At 53.1% G+C, this 20625-nt stretch overlaps 4 protein-coding genes across 4 annotated transcripts; 2 read left to right on the top strand and 2 right to left on the bottom strand.

Annotated features, from left to right (window-relative positions):
- Positions 1-29: 29 nt before the first annotated feature.
- ETH_00006450 (uncharacterized protein) lies at positions 30-1460 on the top strand (the record flags this gene model as incomplete). Its single annotated transcript, XM_013372735.1, has 2 exons — positions 30-612; positions 1420-1460. The coding sequence occupies 2 exons, from the start codon at positions 30-32 to the stop codon at positions 1458-1460; spliced, it is 624 nt and encodes a 207-aa protein (XP_013228189.1).
- A 190-nt stretch (positions 1461-1650) lies between these two features.
- ETH_00006445 (uncharacterized protein) lies at positions 1651-2040 on the bottom strand (the record flags this gene model as incomplete). The annotated part of the gene is made up of 1 exon (XM_013372734.1): positions 1651-2040. One exon carries the CDS (start codon positions 2038-2040, stop codon positions 1651-1653), a length of 390 nt encoding a protein of 129 aa, XP_013228188.1.
- Positions 2041-3050: 1010 nt separating this feature from the next.
- On the bottom strand, positions 3051-3533 carry ETH_00006440 (uncharacterized protein; the record flags this gene model as incomplete). Its single annotated transcript, XM_013372733.1, has 1 exon — positions 3051-3533. One exon carries the CDS (start codon positions 3531-3533, stop codon positions 3051-3053), a length of 483 nt encoding a protein of 160 aa, XP_013228187.1.
- A 4561-nt stretch (positions 3534-8094) lies between these two features.
- ETH_00006435 (uncharacterized protein) lies at positions 8095-20392 on the top strand (the record flags this gene model as incomplete). The annotated part of the gene is made up of 6 exons (XM_013372732.1): positions 8095-11360; positions 11734-12099; positions 12298-15222; positions 15539-17822; positions 18015-18341; positions 18449-20392. The coding sequence occupies 6 exons, from the start codon at positions 8095-8097 to the stop codon at positions 20390-20392; spliced, it is 11112 nt and encodes a 3703-aa protein (XP_013228186.1).
- Between the last annotated feature and the right edge of the window lie 233 nt (positions 20393-20625).

Raw genomic sequence — 20625 nt, 5'->3', positions numbered from 1 at the left:
CTGCGGACCCCAAGAAGCTCCTCAGGAAGATGGTGCTGCAGCAGCAAGTGGCGCTGCCGCCCGCTGCGGAGGCTGCAGCGGCCGCAGCAGCAGCCCCGGCGCTGGAGGACCCGCGGCTGCAGCAGCAGCAGCAGCAGCAGCAGGAACAAAAGACGCGGAAGCACACCGCGGACGGCCGGAAAAGAAAAAGTAGCAGAGCTTCTCTCGGATCTGCGGGAGGGGGGGATCTTTCCCTGCGGCTGTCTCGGAAGCAGCAGCAGCAGCAGCGAGAGAACTCCAGGGAAAGGGGGTTAAGTCTGAAGAGAGGCAGAAAAAGACTTCATAAGAGCAGCAGCCACAAAGAGAAGCATGCGCTGGGCAAAGAAAGACCCCACAGAAAACAAACTCTGATCGTAGCACAAGAGAAAGAAGGGCGCATTCAGCAGGAGCAGCAGCCCCCAAGCAGCAGCAGCCGCAGAAGCAGCACCAGTGATTTGAAGTGGCCAGCCGCGACTGCAGCAGAAAGCGCCAGCTCCCCTTTGCAGCACTCTGGGGCTGATGATGCATGCAGTGGAGGTGAAGAGAAAAATGCCTCCACAGATGAGAGTGTCTTGGCCCCAGATGCAAACGGCAGTGAGTGCGAGTGCTGTTCAGCCTAGTTTCCTCAGTTAGCAGCAACGCCTCAGCAGCAGCAGCAACAGCAGCAGCGGCAACAGCAGCAGCACCAGCACCAGCAGCACCAGCACCAGCAGCACCAGCAGCAGCAGCAGTGGTAGTGGTAGTAGTAGAAATATTCGTGATGGGCACATTAGGACCACAGGGTGACCACTGGTCTTGTCTAGCTGCTTCCATTCTCGTTGTGCTGCAGAAACCCTCATAAGACAAGAAGAAGCCACATGGCGGGGAATTGGTCCAAGCGACGCCATGCAGGTGGGCTTGCATGCGCAGGCGCAAAATATATAGAAAGCATAAAAAGATGCATGCATTTGCATATGTCGGTGAATACATTCAAGTTGTGCTTTTTAAATGTAATTGGATGCTTATCTGCCAAGTTCTTCCGAGTTTCAGTCTTTTGTTCTCACTCACATGCACAAGAAGTATATCATTGTCATTCATAATATTTGAACGAAGATGATATGCGGAAACGTGCGTTTCTGCCCTTGTGTGTGTGTGCCTTGCCATGGCATCTTTTCCATCTGCATGCCTATTTAATGCATTTATAAATAAATGTTATGGTTAGTTAATAGATATTTCATCCACTGAGCATTTTTTTGACTTGCAGCCCCGGCATAGAGAGCCTCTGGGTGTGTCAGTGTTACACGTGCTGTGCGTGTTGGCTTTTGGGAGTTATGAATCTGTTCGAAAATAAACATCATGAAACCCTTTTTCTTTTTTTGGATAGATAGTTGTATTTCTTTTTCTGTTTTGGTTTTGCTGTAGCTCGCTGTCATCCGCCAAGGCCGCCGGCTCGTGTCCTGTAGGCTGCGGCTGAAGGCAGGCTTTGTGAAGGGCCCCGACAATGCACAGAAAAAGGAAATAGTGAGACTCAGCTTGCTGCTGCGGCTGCTGCGCTGGTGGATTGCGCTGCTGCTGCTGCCTCTACAGCAGCGTGTCTTGCTGTATCTCCCTCTAGCTGTTTGCTCTATCTCGTGCCTTGTTTTGGTCTTTGCCTCATTCTTGTCTTTCTGGAGGGAGCTTGCATGCATGCAGTTTGGCGTAGTGCTCTCGGGGGGCCCCCTTGTACTGTCGGTGCACGGGGAGGAGTCTGAGCTGCTTTGTGGGGCTTTCTTTCAAGTTGCCCCGCACGAAGTCTGGAGCCTCAGGAACGACCAAGAGTGAATTGCACTGCAGCTGTCGTCCCATTGCAGCTGCTGCTGCTGCTGCTGCTGGATTTGCTTCTTTAGTGGCTGTGACAATAGTCGCCGTTGCTGCAGTTTTGCTGCAGATCCTCATCAGCTGTGCAGAATGTTCAGCAGTAGCAGCCAGCGTGAGGATAGCCTGAGACTTTGTCGTTGTGTCTGTCAGCTCAGTTGAATGCCACTTCGATTTCTTTCCCAGCATTCTTTGTGTATTTGCGTGAGTGCGTGTTGCGCAGGGATGGCGGTTACGCGGAAATCTACCTTGCATGCGTTTTGCTAGATGCCGCTGAGTGACGACACTGGTTGCTGCTGGTGCAGGAGCTGCTGCTGCAGAATGAGCTGCTGCTGCGGCGCCGCTAGCTGCAGCGTCTGTCTGCCACCAGTTTTACTTTGGGGCTTAGTTGTGCCTAGGACTTGTTTGCAAGTTACAACAAGTGCGTGCATGGACGCAAACGCATGCAAGGGTCGCATGCGCGTGACGAGGGTGTGGTGCTGCTGCTGCTACCTTTTTGAGCTCAGAATTAGCAGCAGAAGCAGCGCATACTGTTGGGTCGCGTCAATCAATTGTTACTGTCGCGTTTTTAGCTGACACGTCTGCAACTGCACGTAATACATGTTTGCAAGAAATACTGCGGCGCATACGTTGATGTGTGGGAACGAAATAGTGCGCATACGTAACATGCATATTGTATGTACTTGTACACACACATACGTGTATTTGTTTCTCACAAGCTTCAAAAGGGCGTAAAGCACAGAGGCAGATTCGCCCAGCAGTGTCAGCCGGTGCTGCTATAGGTTTCTGTACAACTACGGGGCATTCCCCCCCTTATCAAAAAAGTCAATAGGGTCGCTAGCAGCCTCTGTTTGTGCGCGTGAACGCGAAGCAGGGACGGCTTTTGCTGCAGCTGTCTTCTCCCACTTTCCAGACTTCCGCTGCAGTGGGTTTCCTTCGCTTCACGGAACTGTTGCGGAATCTCCTTTTCCGCCATTGTTTCCTGGGACGGAGAGGTCCACTATCTTTCCGCCAAAGTTTCCTGGCGTGGGCGTGTGCTTGGCACTGTCACAGCATGATAGCGATACCGGGGGACGAGGGGAAATGCTGCTGCTGCTGGTGCCCCTGTTCGTGCTGCTGCGATGTGGCCGCTGCTTCAAATGATGGGGCCGGCTGCGATAGCGAGGCACAGTTCAAACACTGGGTTACAGTGGAGAGGCTTAGACCGGCTTGGGCCCGTTGGGCTGCTCCTCCTCCCTGGCCTCCTCCAAGATCTGTTCAAGAAACCTGACGAAGCAAATGGCGTTGTCTGTAGTGTCGAAGGCCACGGCGATGGCCCGGCCAGAAGTTGATAGTCTGAAGCCCACAACCTTGGGGTCTTTGAGTAGCTTTGCGTCTGCTGAGGCCTGGTCCACTGCTGAGGGTCCGTAGATCCACGAGTCAATATCTTTGTACGGTATAGGCCTCACCTTCTCCTTGAAAGATAAAGTCAGGGTTTTCTTAGCTGAGTCCAAAGTCAACCTGCACTCTATCCGCTGGCCATCGGGAAACAGGACCTCCACAGTGTTACCCTCAGTGTACTTCTGTAGCCATGCTGCGTACACCCGAGGCGGTACATCCTTCAAGCCCGCAAGTGCCAGTTGCTGCAGCGTCACGTTTGCCTTGTCCTCCTCTTCGAAGCCGCAGCACGCAGAATTCCCCATAGTGCACCAATTTTCCGTGTTTTTCAGGCGGTGTGCGCTGCACAGGCTGCTGCACTGCAGGCTGGCCGCTTTGCAGGTTGCTGCAGAAGGACCCCAGCACCCAGTGCAGACCGAAGTTTGTGTCACAAAAATTGAGTAGATGCCCCAAAAAGAAGGTGTTTGAATGTCAATTGAGCCGTTATATTGAAAGAAGGAAAGAGAAGACGAAATGTGCAGCAGAAGTCAAGGGCTTATCGGAGCCGTGTCAAGCTGCCTTCGCTGCAGAACTGAAGCAAACAATCCGATGCGGCCACTGTATCTCAAACCAACAAAAGAACGTTTCGAATGAGTTACATCAAACAATGCTTCCTCTTTGGAACAATTTCAAACTCAAAACCGTGAAACCGTGGCGTCCGTCAGCGGACAAAGCCCGTCAGCATCCAGCTGCACTGGAGCCCAGAAGACACTTCAGGATGCACAAACACTAATTTCGCTTTAATTAATTGAATCCTACTTTTAATAGGCGACTAATTAATATGGCATTGCCTGAATGAAGACCATATATGCAATGCAATTTCCACTGCGAGGGTCAACGGGTGGTACAGGAATGGTCTCACTGGTTCATCTGTCGTGAACTCTGGATGTTCAGTTGAAGAGCATTGATATTTTGACTCCTTAGCTATACAGTAGTAATGTGATCCTATCAGCATTCACAAAACATTGAATTCGGATCTGCACATACCCTATCCATTACTCTGGGAGTGTGCGGCACCTTGGGTATCAACTGATCTCCATTCTCAACGTAGACGCCTTCATGAGTCCTTTTTGAAGTACTCGTTTCTCTGCCACTGAAATATCTCATAGTTTCGTTTAGCTTTAATGTTACTGATTGGCCACGGTACTGTCGCCAGGTAACCGGGTCCTTCGCTCACAGTGCAAGTGCCCGGTGAGAGCAGGATAAAAGCAAGTGGACTATGATTTGCAGTTGTGGAAAGTGTGCAGTATCGTAGCATTCTATGAGAAATAAAGCGTTGAATAAGAGGACGCTGTGTCTACCTCTGGCGACAAATCATTTGATGGGCACTAATTCCAGTTGTTGGACGCAGTGACCAGCACGGTGGTGGACACAACACTACAACTAGCTTAAAGTGTTTTCACGTGTAGCCTATTGATAGCTCATATGAAGCAGGATAAGTGCTTCGAAACGTGTGAACGGCTCGCGGCGTCGCAAGAGTACGGAAGCTGCGCCTTGTAATGCGTTGCATATCTGCTAAAAGCAGCACCTGCTCGTTCACTGTTCATCTCTGGATTTCGCCCCTCAAATACCTAAAGGTCTTGATTATGGTGCAATCATTTGTTCATGCATTTGTCGGTCCGGCAGAGGCTGTGCATCGAAGCACTCCCGCAACCATTTGTCTGGCCCTACGGCCTGCAGTTAAACGTCTGCCTAGAAATCCCTTCGAAATGCAGCTATGACGTAGCTGCTTGCACAATAGGAAACATCTTGTGTGCTAGGCATAAAGAAGTGAAGCAAATGCTGGGTCTCGCAAGTGCCCTTAAATACGTCGCTGATCTCTTCCTACCTTGTATATGTGGTCTGCAACTAATAAGTGCTTTTCAGCTGTTCCACTCACAATCCAGTGTAGGCACGCTGGAGCAGATGGAAGCTTGCTCTTGTCTCGCGCCGGATCTGAACTCTTCAATGGAACAAATCGTGTCACTAGAGGCTGTGTATACGTGGATGCTTCTGTACAACAGCTTGAGTAACCATCTGGCTTGTCGAGCATTTGCTGCTTCGAAACAAATGTTGATTATGATGGCCGTTCAAGCCGGTATTTCCCGTTCGCTCACTATCGGCAGTGAAGTATGAAGCGGTTGCTTTCCAGTTTATTGCATCGCCTAAGCGAAGAGGCACTCAATTCCCCGAATGGCTCAAACTCTTGGTGAAGAGAAAATTGTGGTATTTGTCCTGCACAGTAAGTGCGAGATAGCGCCAATCGTCTTTAGGTGCCTCAGAGGCTGCGTGAACGTTGAAAAAACACGCAAAAGAGGAATTCGCCTGCACTCTCTTGCCTGTTACCAGGGTCACCTCACTAATAAATCGCGTCACGAGCGCTCTTGTAGGCGTTTACTGTATGGAAAAGTTTGTCAAGGAACATGATCAATTCTTGTTAACTTAATGACTAGGGTACTGTGATTTTCCAGAGGTTTTGTGACTGGAATCTTGTAGTCCGCAGGTGCCTATGCTCCAGGCAATGCATCAATGGTTGAAGCAGACACTTTATATGATGTCTCTGGCATGCGATGCGTTGCGCACTGCATTGCAGTGAAGCCCGTTCCAGGCTTCTGTAACACTTGTCGCCTTTTTCAAGCAGCGGGTCCTTTTGTCGCTAGGAACCGGAATTTGCCCTGTGAGTGCGAGCTCCTTTGGCACCGGTGGTAGATATAAGTTTATCAGGAGTGCGCAACTCACCGCATTTGCTTTTGGTTCAGTGAGCGAATTCCGTGTATGATGAACAGTAGAGTTTGGTCTTTTCTACTATATCAGTCATGTATTTTCATTGAATGTAAATGAGCGGCTGGATTCTAGTTTGGAGATATCCAAGTGTTCAGTATATGAGCGTTTTGTCACTGCCAGCCTTTAACTCATTTTGTCGTACCATTGATACTGTGAACGCCCGTGATACGGTCAAAAATGAACTACTGATGTACTGCAGCAGTTCTCCTCGACGTGCTAGGTAGCTACTACCTACTACTGGATCTGGCGTCACGCCCCTCTTCTGCCTGGTGGTCGCAACGCACAGATTCACGCTCAAGTATGATTTGACGCGTCTGCAAGATTTGTTATGCCATTCACGCGAACAAGCAAACACGTTCCTTTAGTGGCGTAGACATTTCGGCAGGCCAGACACTCCTTCATTTTATCTTGCGGACAGGCACCTGCTACCTTGCATAAAGTACTCGCTGATACGTTAACTTTGAAGCTTTTTGCGATGCCTTCGCAGTGAATTGCTGTAGCTTAGCTGTGAACTCTTATGGTCTGCGAAACACTTGACCTTTCGCAGGGAATAACAGAAAAGATGCCCTCACTAAAGCCTTGCGCCACTGTGAAGTAGCTGACGTTTGAAAGCTCAAGTATTGCTTGGTAGTCTTCAAAATAATCATGTTTGCTTTTTGTAAGTGTCTTTGATGTACGAAAGAGATATGCTTCCATCACTCTTCGGCTACCAATAACTCCAGGTATGACCTGTGTATAACTCTGTGTTTAATATTCAAAAGCATGAACCAGGATTGCGCTTCACATTGGAGTAAGCGAAAACGCAGTTTCGCCTCCTGAAATGTTTGGCGGGAACTATGAATTCAAATAGCAGCAGGCAGGTTCTATGAAACTGAATTTTTGTTTCCTTCTACTCATACAGAAAGGTACACTGCAGAAGGCGACTTTTGGGAAGCTGATTGCGGAAAATTACAACGAGGAGCAGTTGGTTGCTGTTTAGAGTAGCTTGCTGCAACTAGCAGCCAGTTCCTACTCTTGGCATCTCTCGCAAAGATGGAACTACTCACAGAGTGCGTGTTTGCATGCGGTGATTTTGAAGCAACTGCTGTGGACAGTGAGATAGAGTCTAAAGAATTCCCTTCGCTAGTCAAGAGGAAAGGTATGGAGAATGAATGGCGTATAACTAACGGCAACATTACCGCAGTAGAGCTTCTGATTCGCTTGAGCTTATATGCTAAAACACATATTGTTCTTACGTATAAACGCGTAACAACATTGAAGTGCGGAACACATTTTGTAACTGTTGAGTTACAGCCGCATTGTGCTTCCCTTGGCCCCTTCCAAATTGCCAAAGCGGCTGTCCGGGTCAAATCATTTGTTTGAGCCTCGGTGAAACATATGTATCTTGGGTTGCTACACATTAAGCCCTACATTCTAGCCTCTCAGCGCTAAATCCATTTCCCAGAACACCAGCGTCGACGTGAGCAGCTGCGTTCATCCAGAAACCCCCAAACCCAAACCAGTGCAATGCGTGATCAAATGAGTTGGGATGCATTGGAAGTGAGACTTCTGAGTCACCGCAGAAGGCTAGTCTCTTCCAGTCAAATTTACGGGATCATTGAGTCTGTGAGGCCCCACACCAAGCCTCACTGTGTGAGGCTGTGTCACAGCATGATGAAGCTTGAGCATTCTTAGCTTTTATTTCCTCCATCTGAAAATATCGTACACTAATTCCTGCTGTTTCCGCTGTTTACTGCCCTATTGGCCCTCATTGGGGAGCCGGTGACCCATTGCTCAGGCACTGCAAAGCCCCATTTCCTTTTCGATTTTCTCTTCCCTGTCTTTTTCATATCAGCCTTAATTGCCCATGAACTGCACATAAGCCGCTCAACAGCCCATATCGGGCCTCATGCAGCCCCAGGGAAGGGCCGACCTGCTCACTCACATCCCTGGTCTTATCGACGGAGTCTTCGAAGCAGCAAGGACCAGCTACCAACCCATCCAGATCCCCTTTTGCTAAGGGCTGATGTTCAGGGGATTAGCTTTGAAGGGCTAGAATTTGGGGTTTTCTTTCTCAGCTTCGCCATGGCGGAGGGCACTGCCTTGGCGCAACAGCTGAGTGCTGCCGCCAAGGGAGTTCAATTAGGGCGTGAGGGTGTTCAGGGGCTGGTGGGATGGCTGGAGCCCTTTTCTGTTGCCTTGGGTTACCCTGATGCTCCTTCAGTGCCTCAGACGAAGCTAGGTAGGAAGGCGGCTACTGTGCGGGAGCGGGCTCAGCAACAGCTGCTGCAGCAGGAGCAAGAGAAGCTCCCGCAGCAGCGTCAACAGCTGCGGGAGCTGCTGAAAGGATATAGTACCGCTTCTCCCGCTTGCATTGAGCTGCTGCAGCTGCTTGATGCATGCACTGGTCGCCTGCTGCAGGCAATAGCAGAGGTTACTAAGGCCGGCCAACGAGGACTGCCCGAAGGCATAAGTCCCGCTGCTGCTCGCGTGCAGCAGAAGCAACATCAGCAGCAACAACAGCTGCAGCAGGAAACGTGTGAGGTTGACGAGGCAGCGCGAGGGGCCCAGGCAGCCTCACTTCTTGCATGTGGCATTCTGGGGGAGACGAGCCTGGACTCTGTTCCTGCTGCTGCAACAACACGCCACCGCCTTGCTGCTGCTATCACGTCTCCCTCACGTTTGTCGTCTCTGAGTACAGTGCTGCAGCCCTTTCACCCTGCTGCTACAAGGGACAACGGAAAGCACTGTGCTCTGCTGCATTTGTGTGTCTGCCGGCTCCTGGCAGCTGCTGCTACTTGTTCACCAGCAGCAGCGTGGCGCATCGCTTCGGCGGCCCAAGGGGCAACAACAACAGCAGCAGCCGCAGCAGCAGCAGCAGCAGGATCCATTAATGGGGTTCTTCACAGCTTTTGTGAGAGAGACGCACAGCTGCACCCCCTTAACCAGGCCCTCACTGCCTTGTGCGAGGGGCCTTCCCTCCGTTTGCTGCAGGGGCGCAGCATCAGCAGCAAACGAAGTGGGGCCTCAGTGGAAAGCAGCCTGCTGCCACCTGCGCCCAAGTCCCAGAGCTGCTGGTGTCAGTGCCCTCAATGCATGAGTTCCGAAGCAGCCGAAGCAGCAGCAAGGCATACTGGGGACCCGGAAAGTATCCCAAAAGATCACCAGCTGATAAGCTCCACGAGAGGCTGGCATAATGCGTGGGGAGCTTTCTTCGTTCGGTGCTGCTGCCTCTCCTGTCGTTGCGAGACTGCCTTGAGTGGAAGCGCGAGGACGCCAGTAACAAAAGCCAGCGGTCCCGCTGCAACTGCTGCTACTGCTGCTGACTTTGGGACGAGGCGACACTTGGAAACTGCTGCTGCTGCAGCGGCTTCTGCTGCCTCCGATGTACGCTCAACTCTCGAGGCCTTTCGCTCTCGATCTGCTCGGGAAGGTCTCGGCGGCTGTGGCCTTGTGCCCATTCGTTACGCTCTGCGACAAGAAGCCCTGCGGCTGCTGCTGGTGCTGTTGCTGCACCAAGATTCGTTAGTGAGCGATGCTTTGCTGCAGCCGAGAAGGCGTCAGCTGCAACAGCAGCAGCAGAAAGCGGTACCACAGTCAGGCGTAGGAGACCTTGCTTCTACTAGCAGACAGGGGGACGGCTCGTCGCTGCTGCGCTACGCTATACGCGGCCTGTGCACAGACCGAGAGCTCGACGCACTGTGCTTCTTGGTGGGTTTGTTTGAAGTGTTTATGGCGCGGCCAGGGCGCTCTAGAGAGGCAGAGGCAGCAGCACGGAGGCTCTTTCTCGTCGCCGGGCCTGGGGGCTTCCCACTTCCCCTGCTGCTTCAGAGGTTCACGGCTAGAGAGGATCTCAACCACTTATTAGTGCCGCTGCTGTCACGTTGCAGGGCCTCCTGCCCAGTGGAGACAGACTCAGCAGCTAAATCACTTTCCAGGAGAAGTCCGCGAAATAGTTTACTCTCTGACGCTGACAATTCTTCAGGGCTTCCAACTTCCTTTTTCAGCAGCTCGTGGGTGCTGCAGCGGCTACTTGCGTACCTACTGCTCCTAGCAGCAGGCCGAGGCGGCAGCAAGGCGCCTTCAATTTCCGGGTTCCCTGAAGAGGCAAAGGCTTTTGCAAGGGAACCGGGTCTTACAGGATCTATTGATTCAGCACTGTTATCTTTGGCCCTGGGGATACGACCGTTGCATTTGCCCCCACAGCAGGAACTGCTGCTGCAGCTCTTTAAGGCTCACCCTGCCCTTACATCTCACTTCCTCAACAAGCTGTCCGGGTTGCTGCTAAGTCCACGGCAGTCTGCCACGTTTGCGCTTTCTTGCCTGTTCCTCTGCCGCATACTTGGGACCCCTTGGAGCCAGCTATCGTACTACTGGCAGCGGCAGGACCAAGTGGAACAAGAGCCTCCCATTTGTGGTTCGGGACCGGATCTAACGTTGCCTGATGGGGATATGAGCTTTGCTTCAGTCAGTGAAACAATGAGAACCCTTGGGGTGGCTGACGATGAAGAGAAAGAAAACCTTTTCGGTGACCTTGAACCCTTGCGGCTACGGCATTCGCAACAACAGCACAAGCAGCAAGACGCGCTGCAGCGGAGGTGGCGAGCCGTGGCTCTTGAAGTGGCCCGAGTGGCATCACCAGCGCTGCTTCTGCGACAGCATTTGTCGCAGTGTCTTCTTCAGACAGACACCCGAGTGGCTTTTTGCGGTATTGCCGTCTTGCGCGCCTGTTGCCAGGCTCTGCGATGCATGCACGACCGCTTCAAATACAGTCCAAAGCTGCAGCATCTTCTCCTGGCGCAAGCAGCCCTCAGGCTGCCAGACGCAAAGACCCTGGTAAATTCTCTTTTGCGGCTGGTCCAGCAGTGGCAGCAACAGCAGCAGGGCCAGCAGCAGCGGCATGAGTCAGAAAAGATAAGGGATCCACAGTCTAATGCCGTGGAGGTGACGGAGGATCGTTGGCTCTCTGACGAGGCTCTCGCGAGGGCAGCAGCAGCTTCTGCTGCTTCTGCCGCTAGAAGATGGCAAAAAGAAGAAAGCGAAAGACTAAGAAATGGTGAACCAGAGGAAAGTGATGGCGATGACGTGGAAGTGCATGTAGAGGGAGTGGGGGATGTAGAGGGGGACGGGAGCAGTACAGATGGTGAGGATGCAGGAGGTGAAACGAACCACGATAATCTTAAGGCTTCTCCAGCGGAAATGGGTGTAAGTGTCAAGGACTTGATGCAACTGCTCGTGCGGCTAACAGCGGTGGACGATAAGCTGAATGGGTACCAGCTCGTGTCTGATGATAGCCACGTGGAGGCCGAAGAATGCGATATGGACTTTAATTCCTTCCAGTTTCTACGTGGGTGAGTACAAAATGGGCGCCGATAAAGCTGAGCCCTCTTTCGCAACGCCATGCAGGCCAGATCAGCATGTTGAGAGTATCGAAGGCATGATGCTGCACGTGGCAGCTGGGAGTCAATGTAGCATGTATGGGCACTGAACACGCTATGTAACGGGCAGGGGCATTTGCTGGATCTCACTGTGTGTTGCTTTTGGATAAGTACGCGCAGACTAGCACAATGTGTACACATTGTCGCACATTTGCAGAAGCCAATTCACATAAGAAACAATATTCAGAATTCGGCCAATGCATACAACTTTGCGCGCAAATGAGCCACAGTAGGCACACGCATTAATCGATATTAGCTAATTCGTGTCCTCTTGTTTTGGCTTTAGGTGGATGGAGACAGCAGAGATTTATCAGGAGTTGCTGACGCCATCATTTCCTCTTGACTGGGGCAAGCTGCTTTGTACTTGGAGGACGGGAGACGGCGCAGCTCAGTCCTTCCGTCTTTGCTGCAAGTCCCGGGTGATCGCAACTGACATAGCGCGCTTAGCAGTGCAATCGAGGGGCGGCATGGAGAGCTGGGGAGGTGAAATAGCTGCTGGGTGCTCAGTGTCAAAGCAGCAGCAATTGCTGCTGCTTCACCTGCTGCTTCAGTGGCAACGAAGCGTGAAGCGCAGCCGCTCCAGAGAGTCGCTGGGCCCATATGGGGGCGAAGTTTCGCTGTGTTCAGACGCTCTGCTTCAAACTATTCTGCAGTGAGCTGACGTCCTGTTCTGGTTACCCTAGACCTTAAACCCTTTTTCCCGACGCGTTTTGGCAGGCGCAGCGAATGGCTGTGACGGCGTGAGAGCTTGCAGGGGTTGCAGATACGACTTTTTGTGACGCTTTTAGTATCATTATGCGGGAAGAAGGGATGGACGTTATGTGAACGAGCGAGTCTTGGGTGCATGCAGGTTCATGCATAGGAGTGGCATGTTCAGAGGGGCCACATGCGAGACACCTGAGATTGATGAAGCGTCTTTGTGGCTTGCCGCTTTGGCGGAAAGCTCGTGCTTCCGGTGCAGTGCCCTCTACTTTGTAGCAATCTTGAGGCTGGCGAGCGAGCAACGGTTGGCTCTGCTGCCGTATACGGAAATGTGTATGGGCAGGGACATGAAGGAGATGGAACAAGAGGGAGGAGAGATCAAAGAGCTGTCAAGCCCATCCCTGTTCTCGGCGGCTCTGCTAGCACACCTGTCAGTGGCCCCTCGTTGCAACGCCGGTAAAGCTCTCTTTGTGGAGCTTGCCCCCTTAGGTGTAGCGGCGCCGGAGGACAGCTGCTGGGGCTGCAACGCAATGCATTCGTCAGAGTTCTGTGCTGAAGCAGCCACGAGCTGGGCCGTGCAGGGCTTCATGAGATGCTGTATTCTGTGTCCCTCAATAATCTACCCTCTCTTTAGAGCCCTGCAGGCCGAGGGTCCGTGGCGCGTTCTTGGCTCCTCACTGAACGTGAGCCGCGAGCTGAATTCACCAACTGCGGTGGAGGCTGCTAAGGCTGCCGCCGCTCAACATCCCCAGAGCAAACTCATCAACAGATATCGTAAGCGACTTCTGCGCTTTCTAGAAGTCTCTTGCCAGCCACATGCTCAGGAGGCCAGCGAAGAGGGGGATGATGCTTCTGGGTCACAGACTCTGGACTATCAGCTCTCGCAACTGCCCTTTGTGTCATCACAGCTGTCCGCAGATTGGGGACTCCCTTCCCCAGTACATGCAATCGCTCCAGAGGCGTTACTGAAGATATGTGCGGCTCGTATCCCGGGTGCTTCTTCCATGCCTCGTGGCCCAGTTGGATCTGCAGAGCGCGCCAATTGTCTGGGGCTTCTGCGTGCTCTGACGCGGCATCTTGACCAATCACTGGAGACGGAGGCCTTTGTAGCGACACAGCCGTTGGAGAAGCTCATAGAAGTAAACCAGCAGACGCGGGATCGGCTGTTGGCATTGCTGTTGCAGTTGGAGGCCGTGAGCCGTCACCTAAGCAACATCCAAGCCACGGAAGGCGCAAACCACTGCCTGGAGGATGGCTACAATGAGATGCGTTTTGTTGTGCTGCCTGTGGGTGCCGAAAAGGCAGCCGCATTGGAACAGCTTTTCCAGCTGTCAACAATAGCTCTTGGCCGTTGTGAACACCTGTCGGAAGGGCCCGCGGACTCCGTCCGAAACAATAAGCCGCCTGTGACACAGGCAGAACGTGACGGACGGAAGAAAGGCAGGTTTGAGCCGTCATTTTTCACTAAGGACTTTAAACACTGGGTGGAGTTGGGGGCAGCATTATGTGCCCACATGGCAAACCTATTCGAGTTGACCGCTGCTGGAGTGGCCCTACAAGAAACCGCCGGTCTGCGGCTGCTCTGTCGCAGTGTGGAGTTCTTCGCTGCATTGGTGTGCGCGGAAGACCAGCTGACCCCTGAGGCACAATCGGCTCTCACCTTCGCTGCATGCATCAAACGACTGTGCCTCCCTGCTCTTAGTGATCCCATTTCTGCGCGAACAGAAAAGCCAACCAAGCATTCACAAATAGAAGACACTCAAGGGGGGCCATTGCAGGCACTTTTGCTAGGCCTTGTTCGTCGCGTTGCGAGAGCCGCGAGGCCTTTCGTGTCGGAAGATGGACGACCGTTGCTGTTATTGGCCTGCGAGTCAGTGCTAACAAGCAAGGACAAGATTTCATGTCCTTTGCCGTCAAGAACAGCAAAAGCACCTTTGCATCACCTAGCATGGGTGTTGCCCCTGGTAGAGTCCTGGGGACTGGCGGCTATACCTGCGCAACACAGAGGAGTGGAGGAGGCGATCAAGCGGCTTACATACGAGGAAAAGGCTCTCACGTTGTCCCTTGTGTTGCGCGCGTGCGGGGAAGCCCCAGTACAGTCTGTTAGCTTGGAATCGGCCGCCGATTGCGTTCAGAGGCTACAGGCGTTGCCTTTGTCTATGTGTCTCCGGCTCCATTGCTTTTTGAAGTATCTGTGGGGGCACCAGAGAGCAGAGCATCGCGTTGCAACGCTGGAGACGGCGTACCAGCAAGCCAGCTCAGAGGATGCTACTGCCGCTGCAGCTGGTAGGTGTATACTGGATGCCGCTGTACGGGTCATGTTATGCCTCTGCTTCCAGTGTATCCATGCATCAAGCTCGCTGCGAGGTGCTGAGGAAAGTGCAACGGCTGGCGACAGCGCTGTGATTATTTTTAGACAAGGGCTCATCAGGACACTCCGTGCTTGCTGGGACCAATACGCTGTCCTGCGCTATGCGTGCACAAGACTGTTTTTGTTGTCAGAGGAGAAAGCAGAGAATGCAACATGCCCTGTACTTCACCCGGCGGTGCGCCTGGCGCTTCTCCTGCAGTGGCGAGAACCAGTCCAAGGGCTACCAGCTCCGTTCTACCCCTCTGTGGTTGCTGCCCTGGAACAGTGCCAGGAAGAGCGGCAGGAGGGCAGGGCGGGTGCGAGTGCTGACAGCAGGAGCACACGAAAAGGACGGATACGGGGAACAGGGCCGACGAGTGCGACGACGGACGGCGCCGAGTGGGCAGCCGATGTGTTGGAGGCATTGAAGTTGACGGCATATGCGCGTGACAGCAGCGGTGCTAACAGCAGGCGTGTCCGAGCCAAGGGAGCTCCCTGGCAAACAGCGGCGGCTTTTCTTGGGGACAGATGGGGTGATGCAGAGGCCAAAGACTTGGCCACCGACGCCCCTGAAAGGTGGGCTGCAGCAGTGCAGCAGTTTCTCACCTTCCTATGCGTGCAGCAACCAGGAGGTTACACCGCGGCGCGCCTTGGGATGCAGCTGGCGCAGGACCTCGAGAGTATTACAGGGAGGCTAGATGATGACTTTGTGGTACAAGAGGGGTGAGGCATGTTTTGGTTTCAGCCTCGCTGCCTAGAGCAGTAACTTTTCAGAATAAATTTCTTGTTATGCCAGTGACGTAGATAAACGATTATCGAGCAAAACCAGGGAGTTAGCCACTTGCTGTTGCCACAATGGTGTGTGTAGTGCCAGCAGGTGTCTCAAACAGTTATCTCATCAGAAAGTGCCAGGATGATTTCTCGTCTGTGCGGCTCCCTGTTGCTCCTTGGTTTGTTAGTCCACTGTCCACTGCCGATGCCCTGTTTGAAGCCAGCGCCTGGAGGAGCATGTGCTGTGAGTGCTGCGTTTGCTACGCAGGTGGCCTGTCTCTGGATGGGTGCGCTATCAGGCAGCGTCTGCCATTCTGCAGGCAGCAGAGGGCGGTAAAAGTGTTGCAGTTGCGGCTCTCCGCTGTCTTGCAGCGAGCCGCACGGGCTTGGGGGCATCGCTGAAGGATTTGAAAACGGAGCTCCGGGAACTACAAGATGCCCTTCAAGAATTCGATATGTCTGACGACTCAGCTTACACTGCGGATGTGGAAGGTGCTGCTGCCGCTGCAGCGGATTTGGCTTACTATATTGGGGCCATGAGCCGCGCCTCGCACTTGGGCAGAGTTGTTCTGGGCGCTTTGCAGTGTGGACTAAGTACTGATGGCAGCTTGACAAAAGACCAGCGACAGTTCTTCAAAGCTCTGAGACCAAAAGCACAGTTAACTGCCTGCAGCTTTCTTGAGGTAATTGGGGCCTCTCCACCAACGGCGGCCATTTGCCGGGGCGCCAAGGCACTTTTGAAAGTCCCTAGTTGCGTGGTCCCTCGCCCCGATTCACTTTCACTGACGTCTGAAGTTATGGCCCTTCAAGCATGGACTAGCCTTCTGCTGCCTGCAATTCAGCTTGCTATGAGTGCAGCTGCGCTTGAGCCTTCTCGTGAACAAGCAACAGCATATGCTAGACGAATAGCCAGGCAGGCGCTGCTTTCGCCAGCATTTCGTGCCCTTGGCCATTGCGCTAAAGAGGCAGTCCAGCAAACGCTTACTGCTACGAGTGATGCGCCATGTGAAGCGACGAGCATCTCAGTCGCTCTCATGCCCCTGCTGCAGTGCCTATCTCAGCAGCTGCTTCCAGCAGCTAATGAAACCGGGAGTAGCGCACACAGTGTCCCGGAACAAGACGAAGATGGTGAAGAAGAAGCGTTATGCCGTCTTTCTGAGAAATGCCCGGAGCTCTTTGAGGCGCTCATTAACTTATATGGGGCGTCCACATCTTACGTGGACATTTACCTTTGCCAGATCCTTATGCTGGATAGCGCAGGCCCAGAGTTGTGTGGCCACACCACTGAACAGGGGGGACCAGAAGGGCAGCAAGAAGGGCATTCAAATGAGTTACCTACGGAGACGGCAGGGGATCCTGCCGGCAGCTACGACGTCTTCTCTAATTTGCACAGGTGGATGGCACATCTCCCTGACTTCCGGGAGGTCTCAGAAACAAAACTCAGGCAGCAGTTGACGCCTCTTAGCAAGGGGTTTATTCTCGGGAGCCCTTGTGATTGGTTAGCCCTTGACCCGAGGCGCGTTAAGGATACACTGGAAAATTTTGCTTTCCACGCAAGGATTGGAAGAACCAGGGAGCCTCCTGATACGCGCATGCGAGGACAGTCGCTTTCTGAAGAAATTTTAAAAGCACAACAGAGACTTCTGGAGTCCGCGCTGAAGGCGCGTTCGATGTTGACCAGAGTTGGCGAGCGTGAGGCAGCTGATGGCATGGAGGGTGATGCAGAGACAGCTAATGGCACAGAGCATCGGCAGGCAGCAGCTTGCATGTCTCGTTGCCTGCAAGGCTTAGCGCTGACTGTGGGTTCCGGGGCTGCGTCCTTTGCCACTGCGGAAAATAGCGCTTACGACGTTGCTTACGTCGTGCCTTATCTTGCCGGGCGACTGACGATGGCGTGCTTCGTTTTGTTGTGGCGGTGGCAAGTGCTGCTTGAAGAGGAGCAGTCTTACCAACAGCAAGCACGAATGCAACGGGAGGAAGAGGGGTCCATGGACCCAAGTGTTATCTCCTCACGGGCCGCCCTGGAGCGGCAACGGCCCGTTTGTGCGGCGGAACAGGCACGGAGAGCGTGCGGTGTTGCAGGAGCTTGGCTGCGCTCCCTCAAAGACTCGCAGGGGAACTGCAAGGATGGCGCTGCTACACTATATGGCCAGGAAGCTTCTCAGACGGCAGCAGTACATTCAGCAGAGACTGTTGGTGCAGTGGCCCCTGAAAGTGCCACAGAGGACGTGAGTTCCATAGCAGCAACAAATCCAGAGCCACTAAAACGACGGAGGGAGGATATTTGGGAGATGGATGAATTCGACCCCGACGTGGTGCAGCGAGCAGTCACGCGAGTCAGCACATTTTTGAAGGCTGCTAGGCGTATTGGGCGCTTTTGGCGACCCTTAGATAATGATTCAAATGCAGCAGGAAGAAACAAAGCTACGGATAGAGAGGTGGCGCAGGCATTAGAAGTTTGGGGTGCTTCTGTAGATGACGGCGATCAGTGGCTCAGCAGCTTTGCCAGTGGGGGGAGCTTGCAGTTGCTAATTATGGCTCTTGGCTGCCCAGTAAGTTCATATGTTCCCTGCTTGAGTAAATCGTTTGGCATTTGCTGCTATGCTCAGCCTCGTGAGGCGAGAGACAGTAGTACTGAGACCTCGCAGGTTTGAAAAGGGGGTACGCACAGGCGTTGTCAAACCGAATGATAGGTCTTCTAGGAAGTACTTCAACTTTTATGTGCGTTTCGGACTTTTCCATAGGATAAGATGACGAGGGAAGCTGCTGCGCACGGCCTTTCCATGTACACGCACCTCCTGCAGCTGTCTGCTGACCGATCGCTGCTGTGCCACTTTGCGGACGTCCACGAGTTTAAAATGCAATGCAGGAAACGTCACGCAAATGCTACGTCGCAGACTGTTAAAAGGCGCGACATCAAGCAACGGCACAAGGCCGCCACCTTTGCCTTTCGAGCAGTCAAACAACTGTTGACCCTCCTAGGCTCCCTCATGGCCTCCATTCAATCCCCAGAAGACCTCGTGGACAAACAATGCAAAGAAAGCTCTGCACTGGAAGCCAGAACAATGCCAGTACGGTTTTTTGAGCCGCTATGCTGCGGCTTTGAGTGGGTTCGACAGGTGGTGCCAAGCTATGCCAAGCTAAAGATGAGTTGCCTCGTTTTGTTGTTTGTGTTCAGGTTGTTTCGCCGGTCATTTGCGCCTTTGCTGCTGCAGCTGTGCCGCTTCTCTTTCTCCCAGACCTTTCGTTGTATCCCATAATAAATTACGCTGTTATAAAGCATCCTGCTCTGTCTTTGCTGCTCCAGGATCCTTGTATGCCCCTGACACTAGCGGCCTTGCGGCAGCCTCTGCTGGGGTCGGACGGGATATTTTCACGTTTACTGCTGTCCACCTCAGTCGCAACTTCTGCAGCGCAGAAGCAGTTTCTGCTGGTGGCTTTGAAAAGGGCAATGGCAGTGTCACAGTGCCCTGGTGACGGCTGCATCACGCTGAGCTCGAGGCTGAAGGCTCACAAGGCAACCCAAGCCGTCCTTCCCCCACCTGCCCTGCTTGCCCAGTCCACGCTGCCACTGATGTCAGGGCCTACCCTCAACCTCTCTTTGGTTCGCAGCATACTGGAAGCTCTTCTACTGGCAACGGCTGCCCCCTCCTGTCTTTCTGCGTGCACTTGGTGGCATCCGCATGCTGCCTTCATCCTAGTGTCAGCTCAAACGAGGAAAGACGAACTTCATGAGTTCGAAGGGTCGGGCGATTCGCACGTGATGGCACATGTGCATCTTCCACTCGCGACAGTTAATGCACAACACCTGCTGCAACGATTTGGTATTATATTGTGGCTCGAAGCACAAATAGAGACAGCTCTTTCATCCCTTGTAGGGCTTCGTGAATATAGTGGAGCGAACCGATCAGCAATAAGCGACTGCGCATGCGGAGGAAGCCACCCGGTGTCCATACTGCCAGTAAGAGAGCATTTACTCAGCGAACCGCAACGCGTTAAGGGCTGCTGTAGAGGCAGTAAAACGCAGGCTCTCCATGGCATCAATGCAGGAAAGTGGGTGCAGCATGTGAGGGACTGCACGCGTCTTCTCTGGTCAGTGATTACTGCTGCCACTTTGGCTGCACCACTGCCTGAATTTTCCGCAGCAGAAAGACGCCTGTGGGATAATGCGCACTGCAGCTTCGGCCTACGCTCAACTGATGGAAAGTGTATTCACAGCCCCTCGTGTGTTTGCAGCAATTTGCCTGCAAGGTGCTTTGGCTATGATACTTCGGCGACGCAGGCTTCGACTGACAACTTTCCAGGGGCCGCAGACTCCGAGCACAATGGAGCATGCTGGCCGCTGGGTAGGGGATACGCCGATGCCCAGCTGTTGCAGGCTGTGATGGGAGCACGGCGCCAACTCTTCAAGCTGCGTCGATCAGCGAAGACAGAAATGGGGGAAGATCATGGCAACTGCGATGCAACAGTCAATGTAACTTCGGTCTCCAGTAGTGCTGATGGTTTGTTTCTCCACTCAGCTCGGCAGCTACAATTAGAGCTCCTACAGGGAATCCAACGCCTTGCACGTGCATGGCTTGCATTCGCAGTGCCCATAGGTGCGCGTGCAGAGGCTTCTGACGGCCCCATGGAGGGAAGACTGGGGTTTGCCGACAGCGCGGCATGGGCATCAGACCTCCTAGATGCGTCGGTCACTTGTTTATCAGGGCTGTGGGCTGTGGCCGCTTGCAGTGAGTCCCTTGGCTTAATTTCTGGCCCGAGCACTGTCAACGAGTCTGCGAATCTTTCCCAGAAACAACTGAAACTCCAAGCATCTGCATGCTGTGCGGATGTCCTGAGGCTTTGCGCCCGGGCAGCCGCCCTGCAGGAGGACAGCCTCATGAAACACTGGCAACTACCGAAGCACAGTGGAATGTTCGGTCTCTCCTCCCGCCCACTATGGAATATGGTATTCACCCATATTTGCAACAGAGGTTTAGGGCCGGAGGGTTCAATTCTTCACAGTCAGGGAGACGCTGCGGCAAAAAGCCGCTGCGTGCTTCTTGCGCTGCTTCAAATAAGAAGCATGTGCGGATCGGATGCTCACCTGCAACAGCTCATTGCGGTTGCTGCAGGGCTTTGAAAGGGCAGCTCCGCAATTTTTTTGATCTTAGCTGGCAATATGGCTAAGAAGCAAACCTAAAATGCGGGTATGCAAGCTATGGTATCTACGGCATAAAAATTGTTTGCCGGGTCAAGCAACTTGCATTCTCACGCTCCGTGTGGCTGATCGAATGTTCCCACAGGAAAAGCTTGTGCAATTTACGGATTATCTTTGACATAAGAAGAGCAGGCAGTGTAATGCAGAAAGCAGCG

The sequence above is a fragment of the Eimeria tenella genome, genomic scaffold (genome assembly GCF_000499545.2).
Source record: "Eimeria tenella Houghton genomic scaffold, Eth_scaff105, whole genome shotgun sequence".
Lineage (NCBI taxonomy): Eukaryota > Apicomplexa > Conoidasida > Eucoccidiorida > Eimeriidae > Eimeria > Eimeria tenella.
The sequence above is the reverse complement of the archived record's forward strand: the minus strand, read 5'-3'. Positions and strand labels throughout refer to the sequence as shown.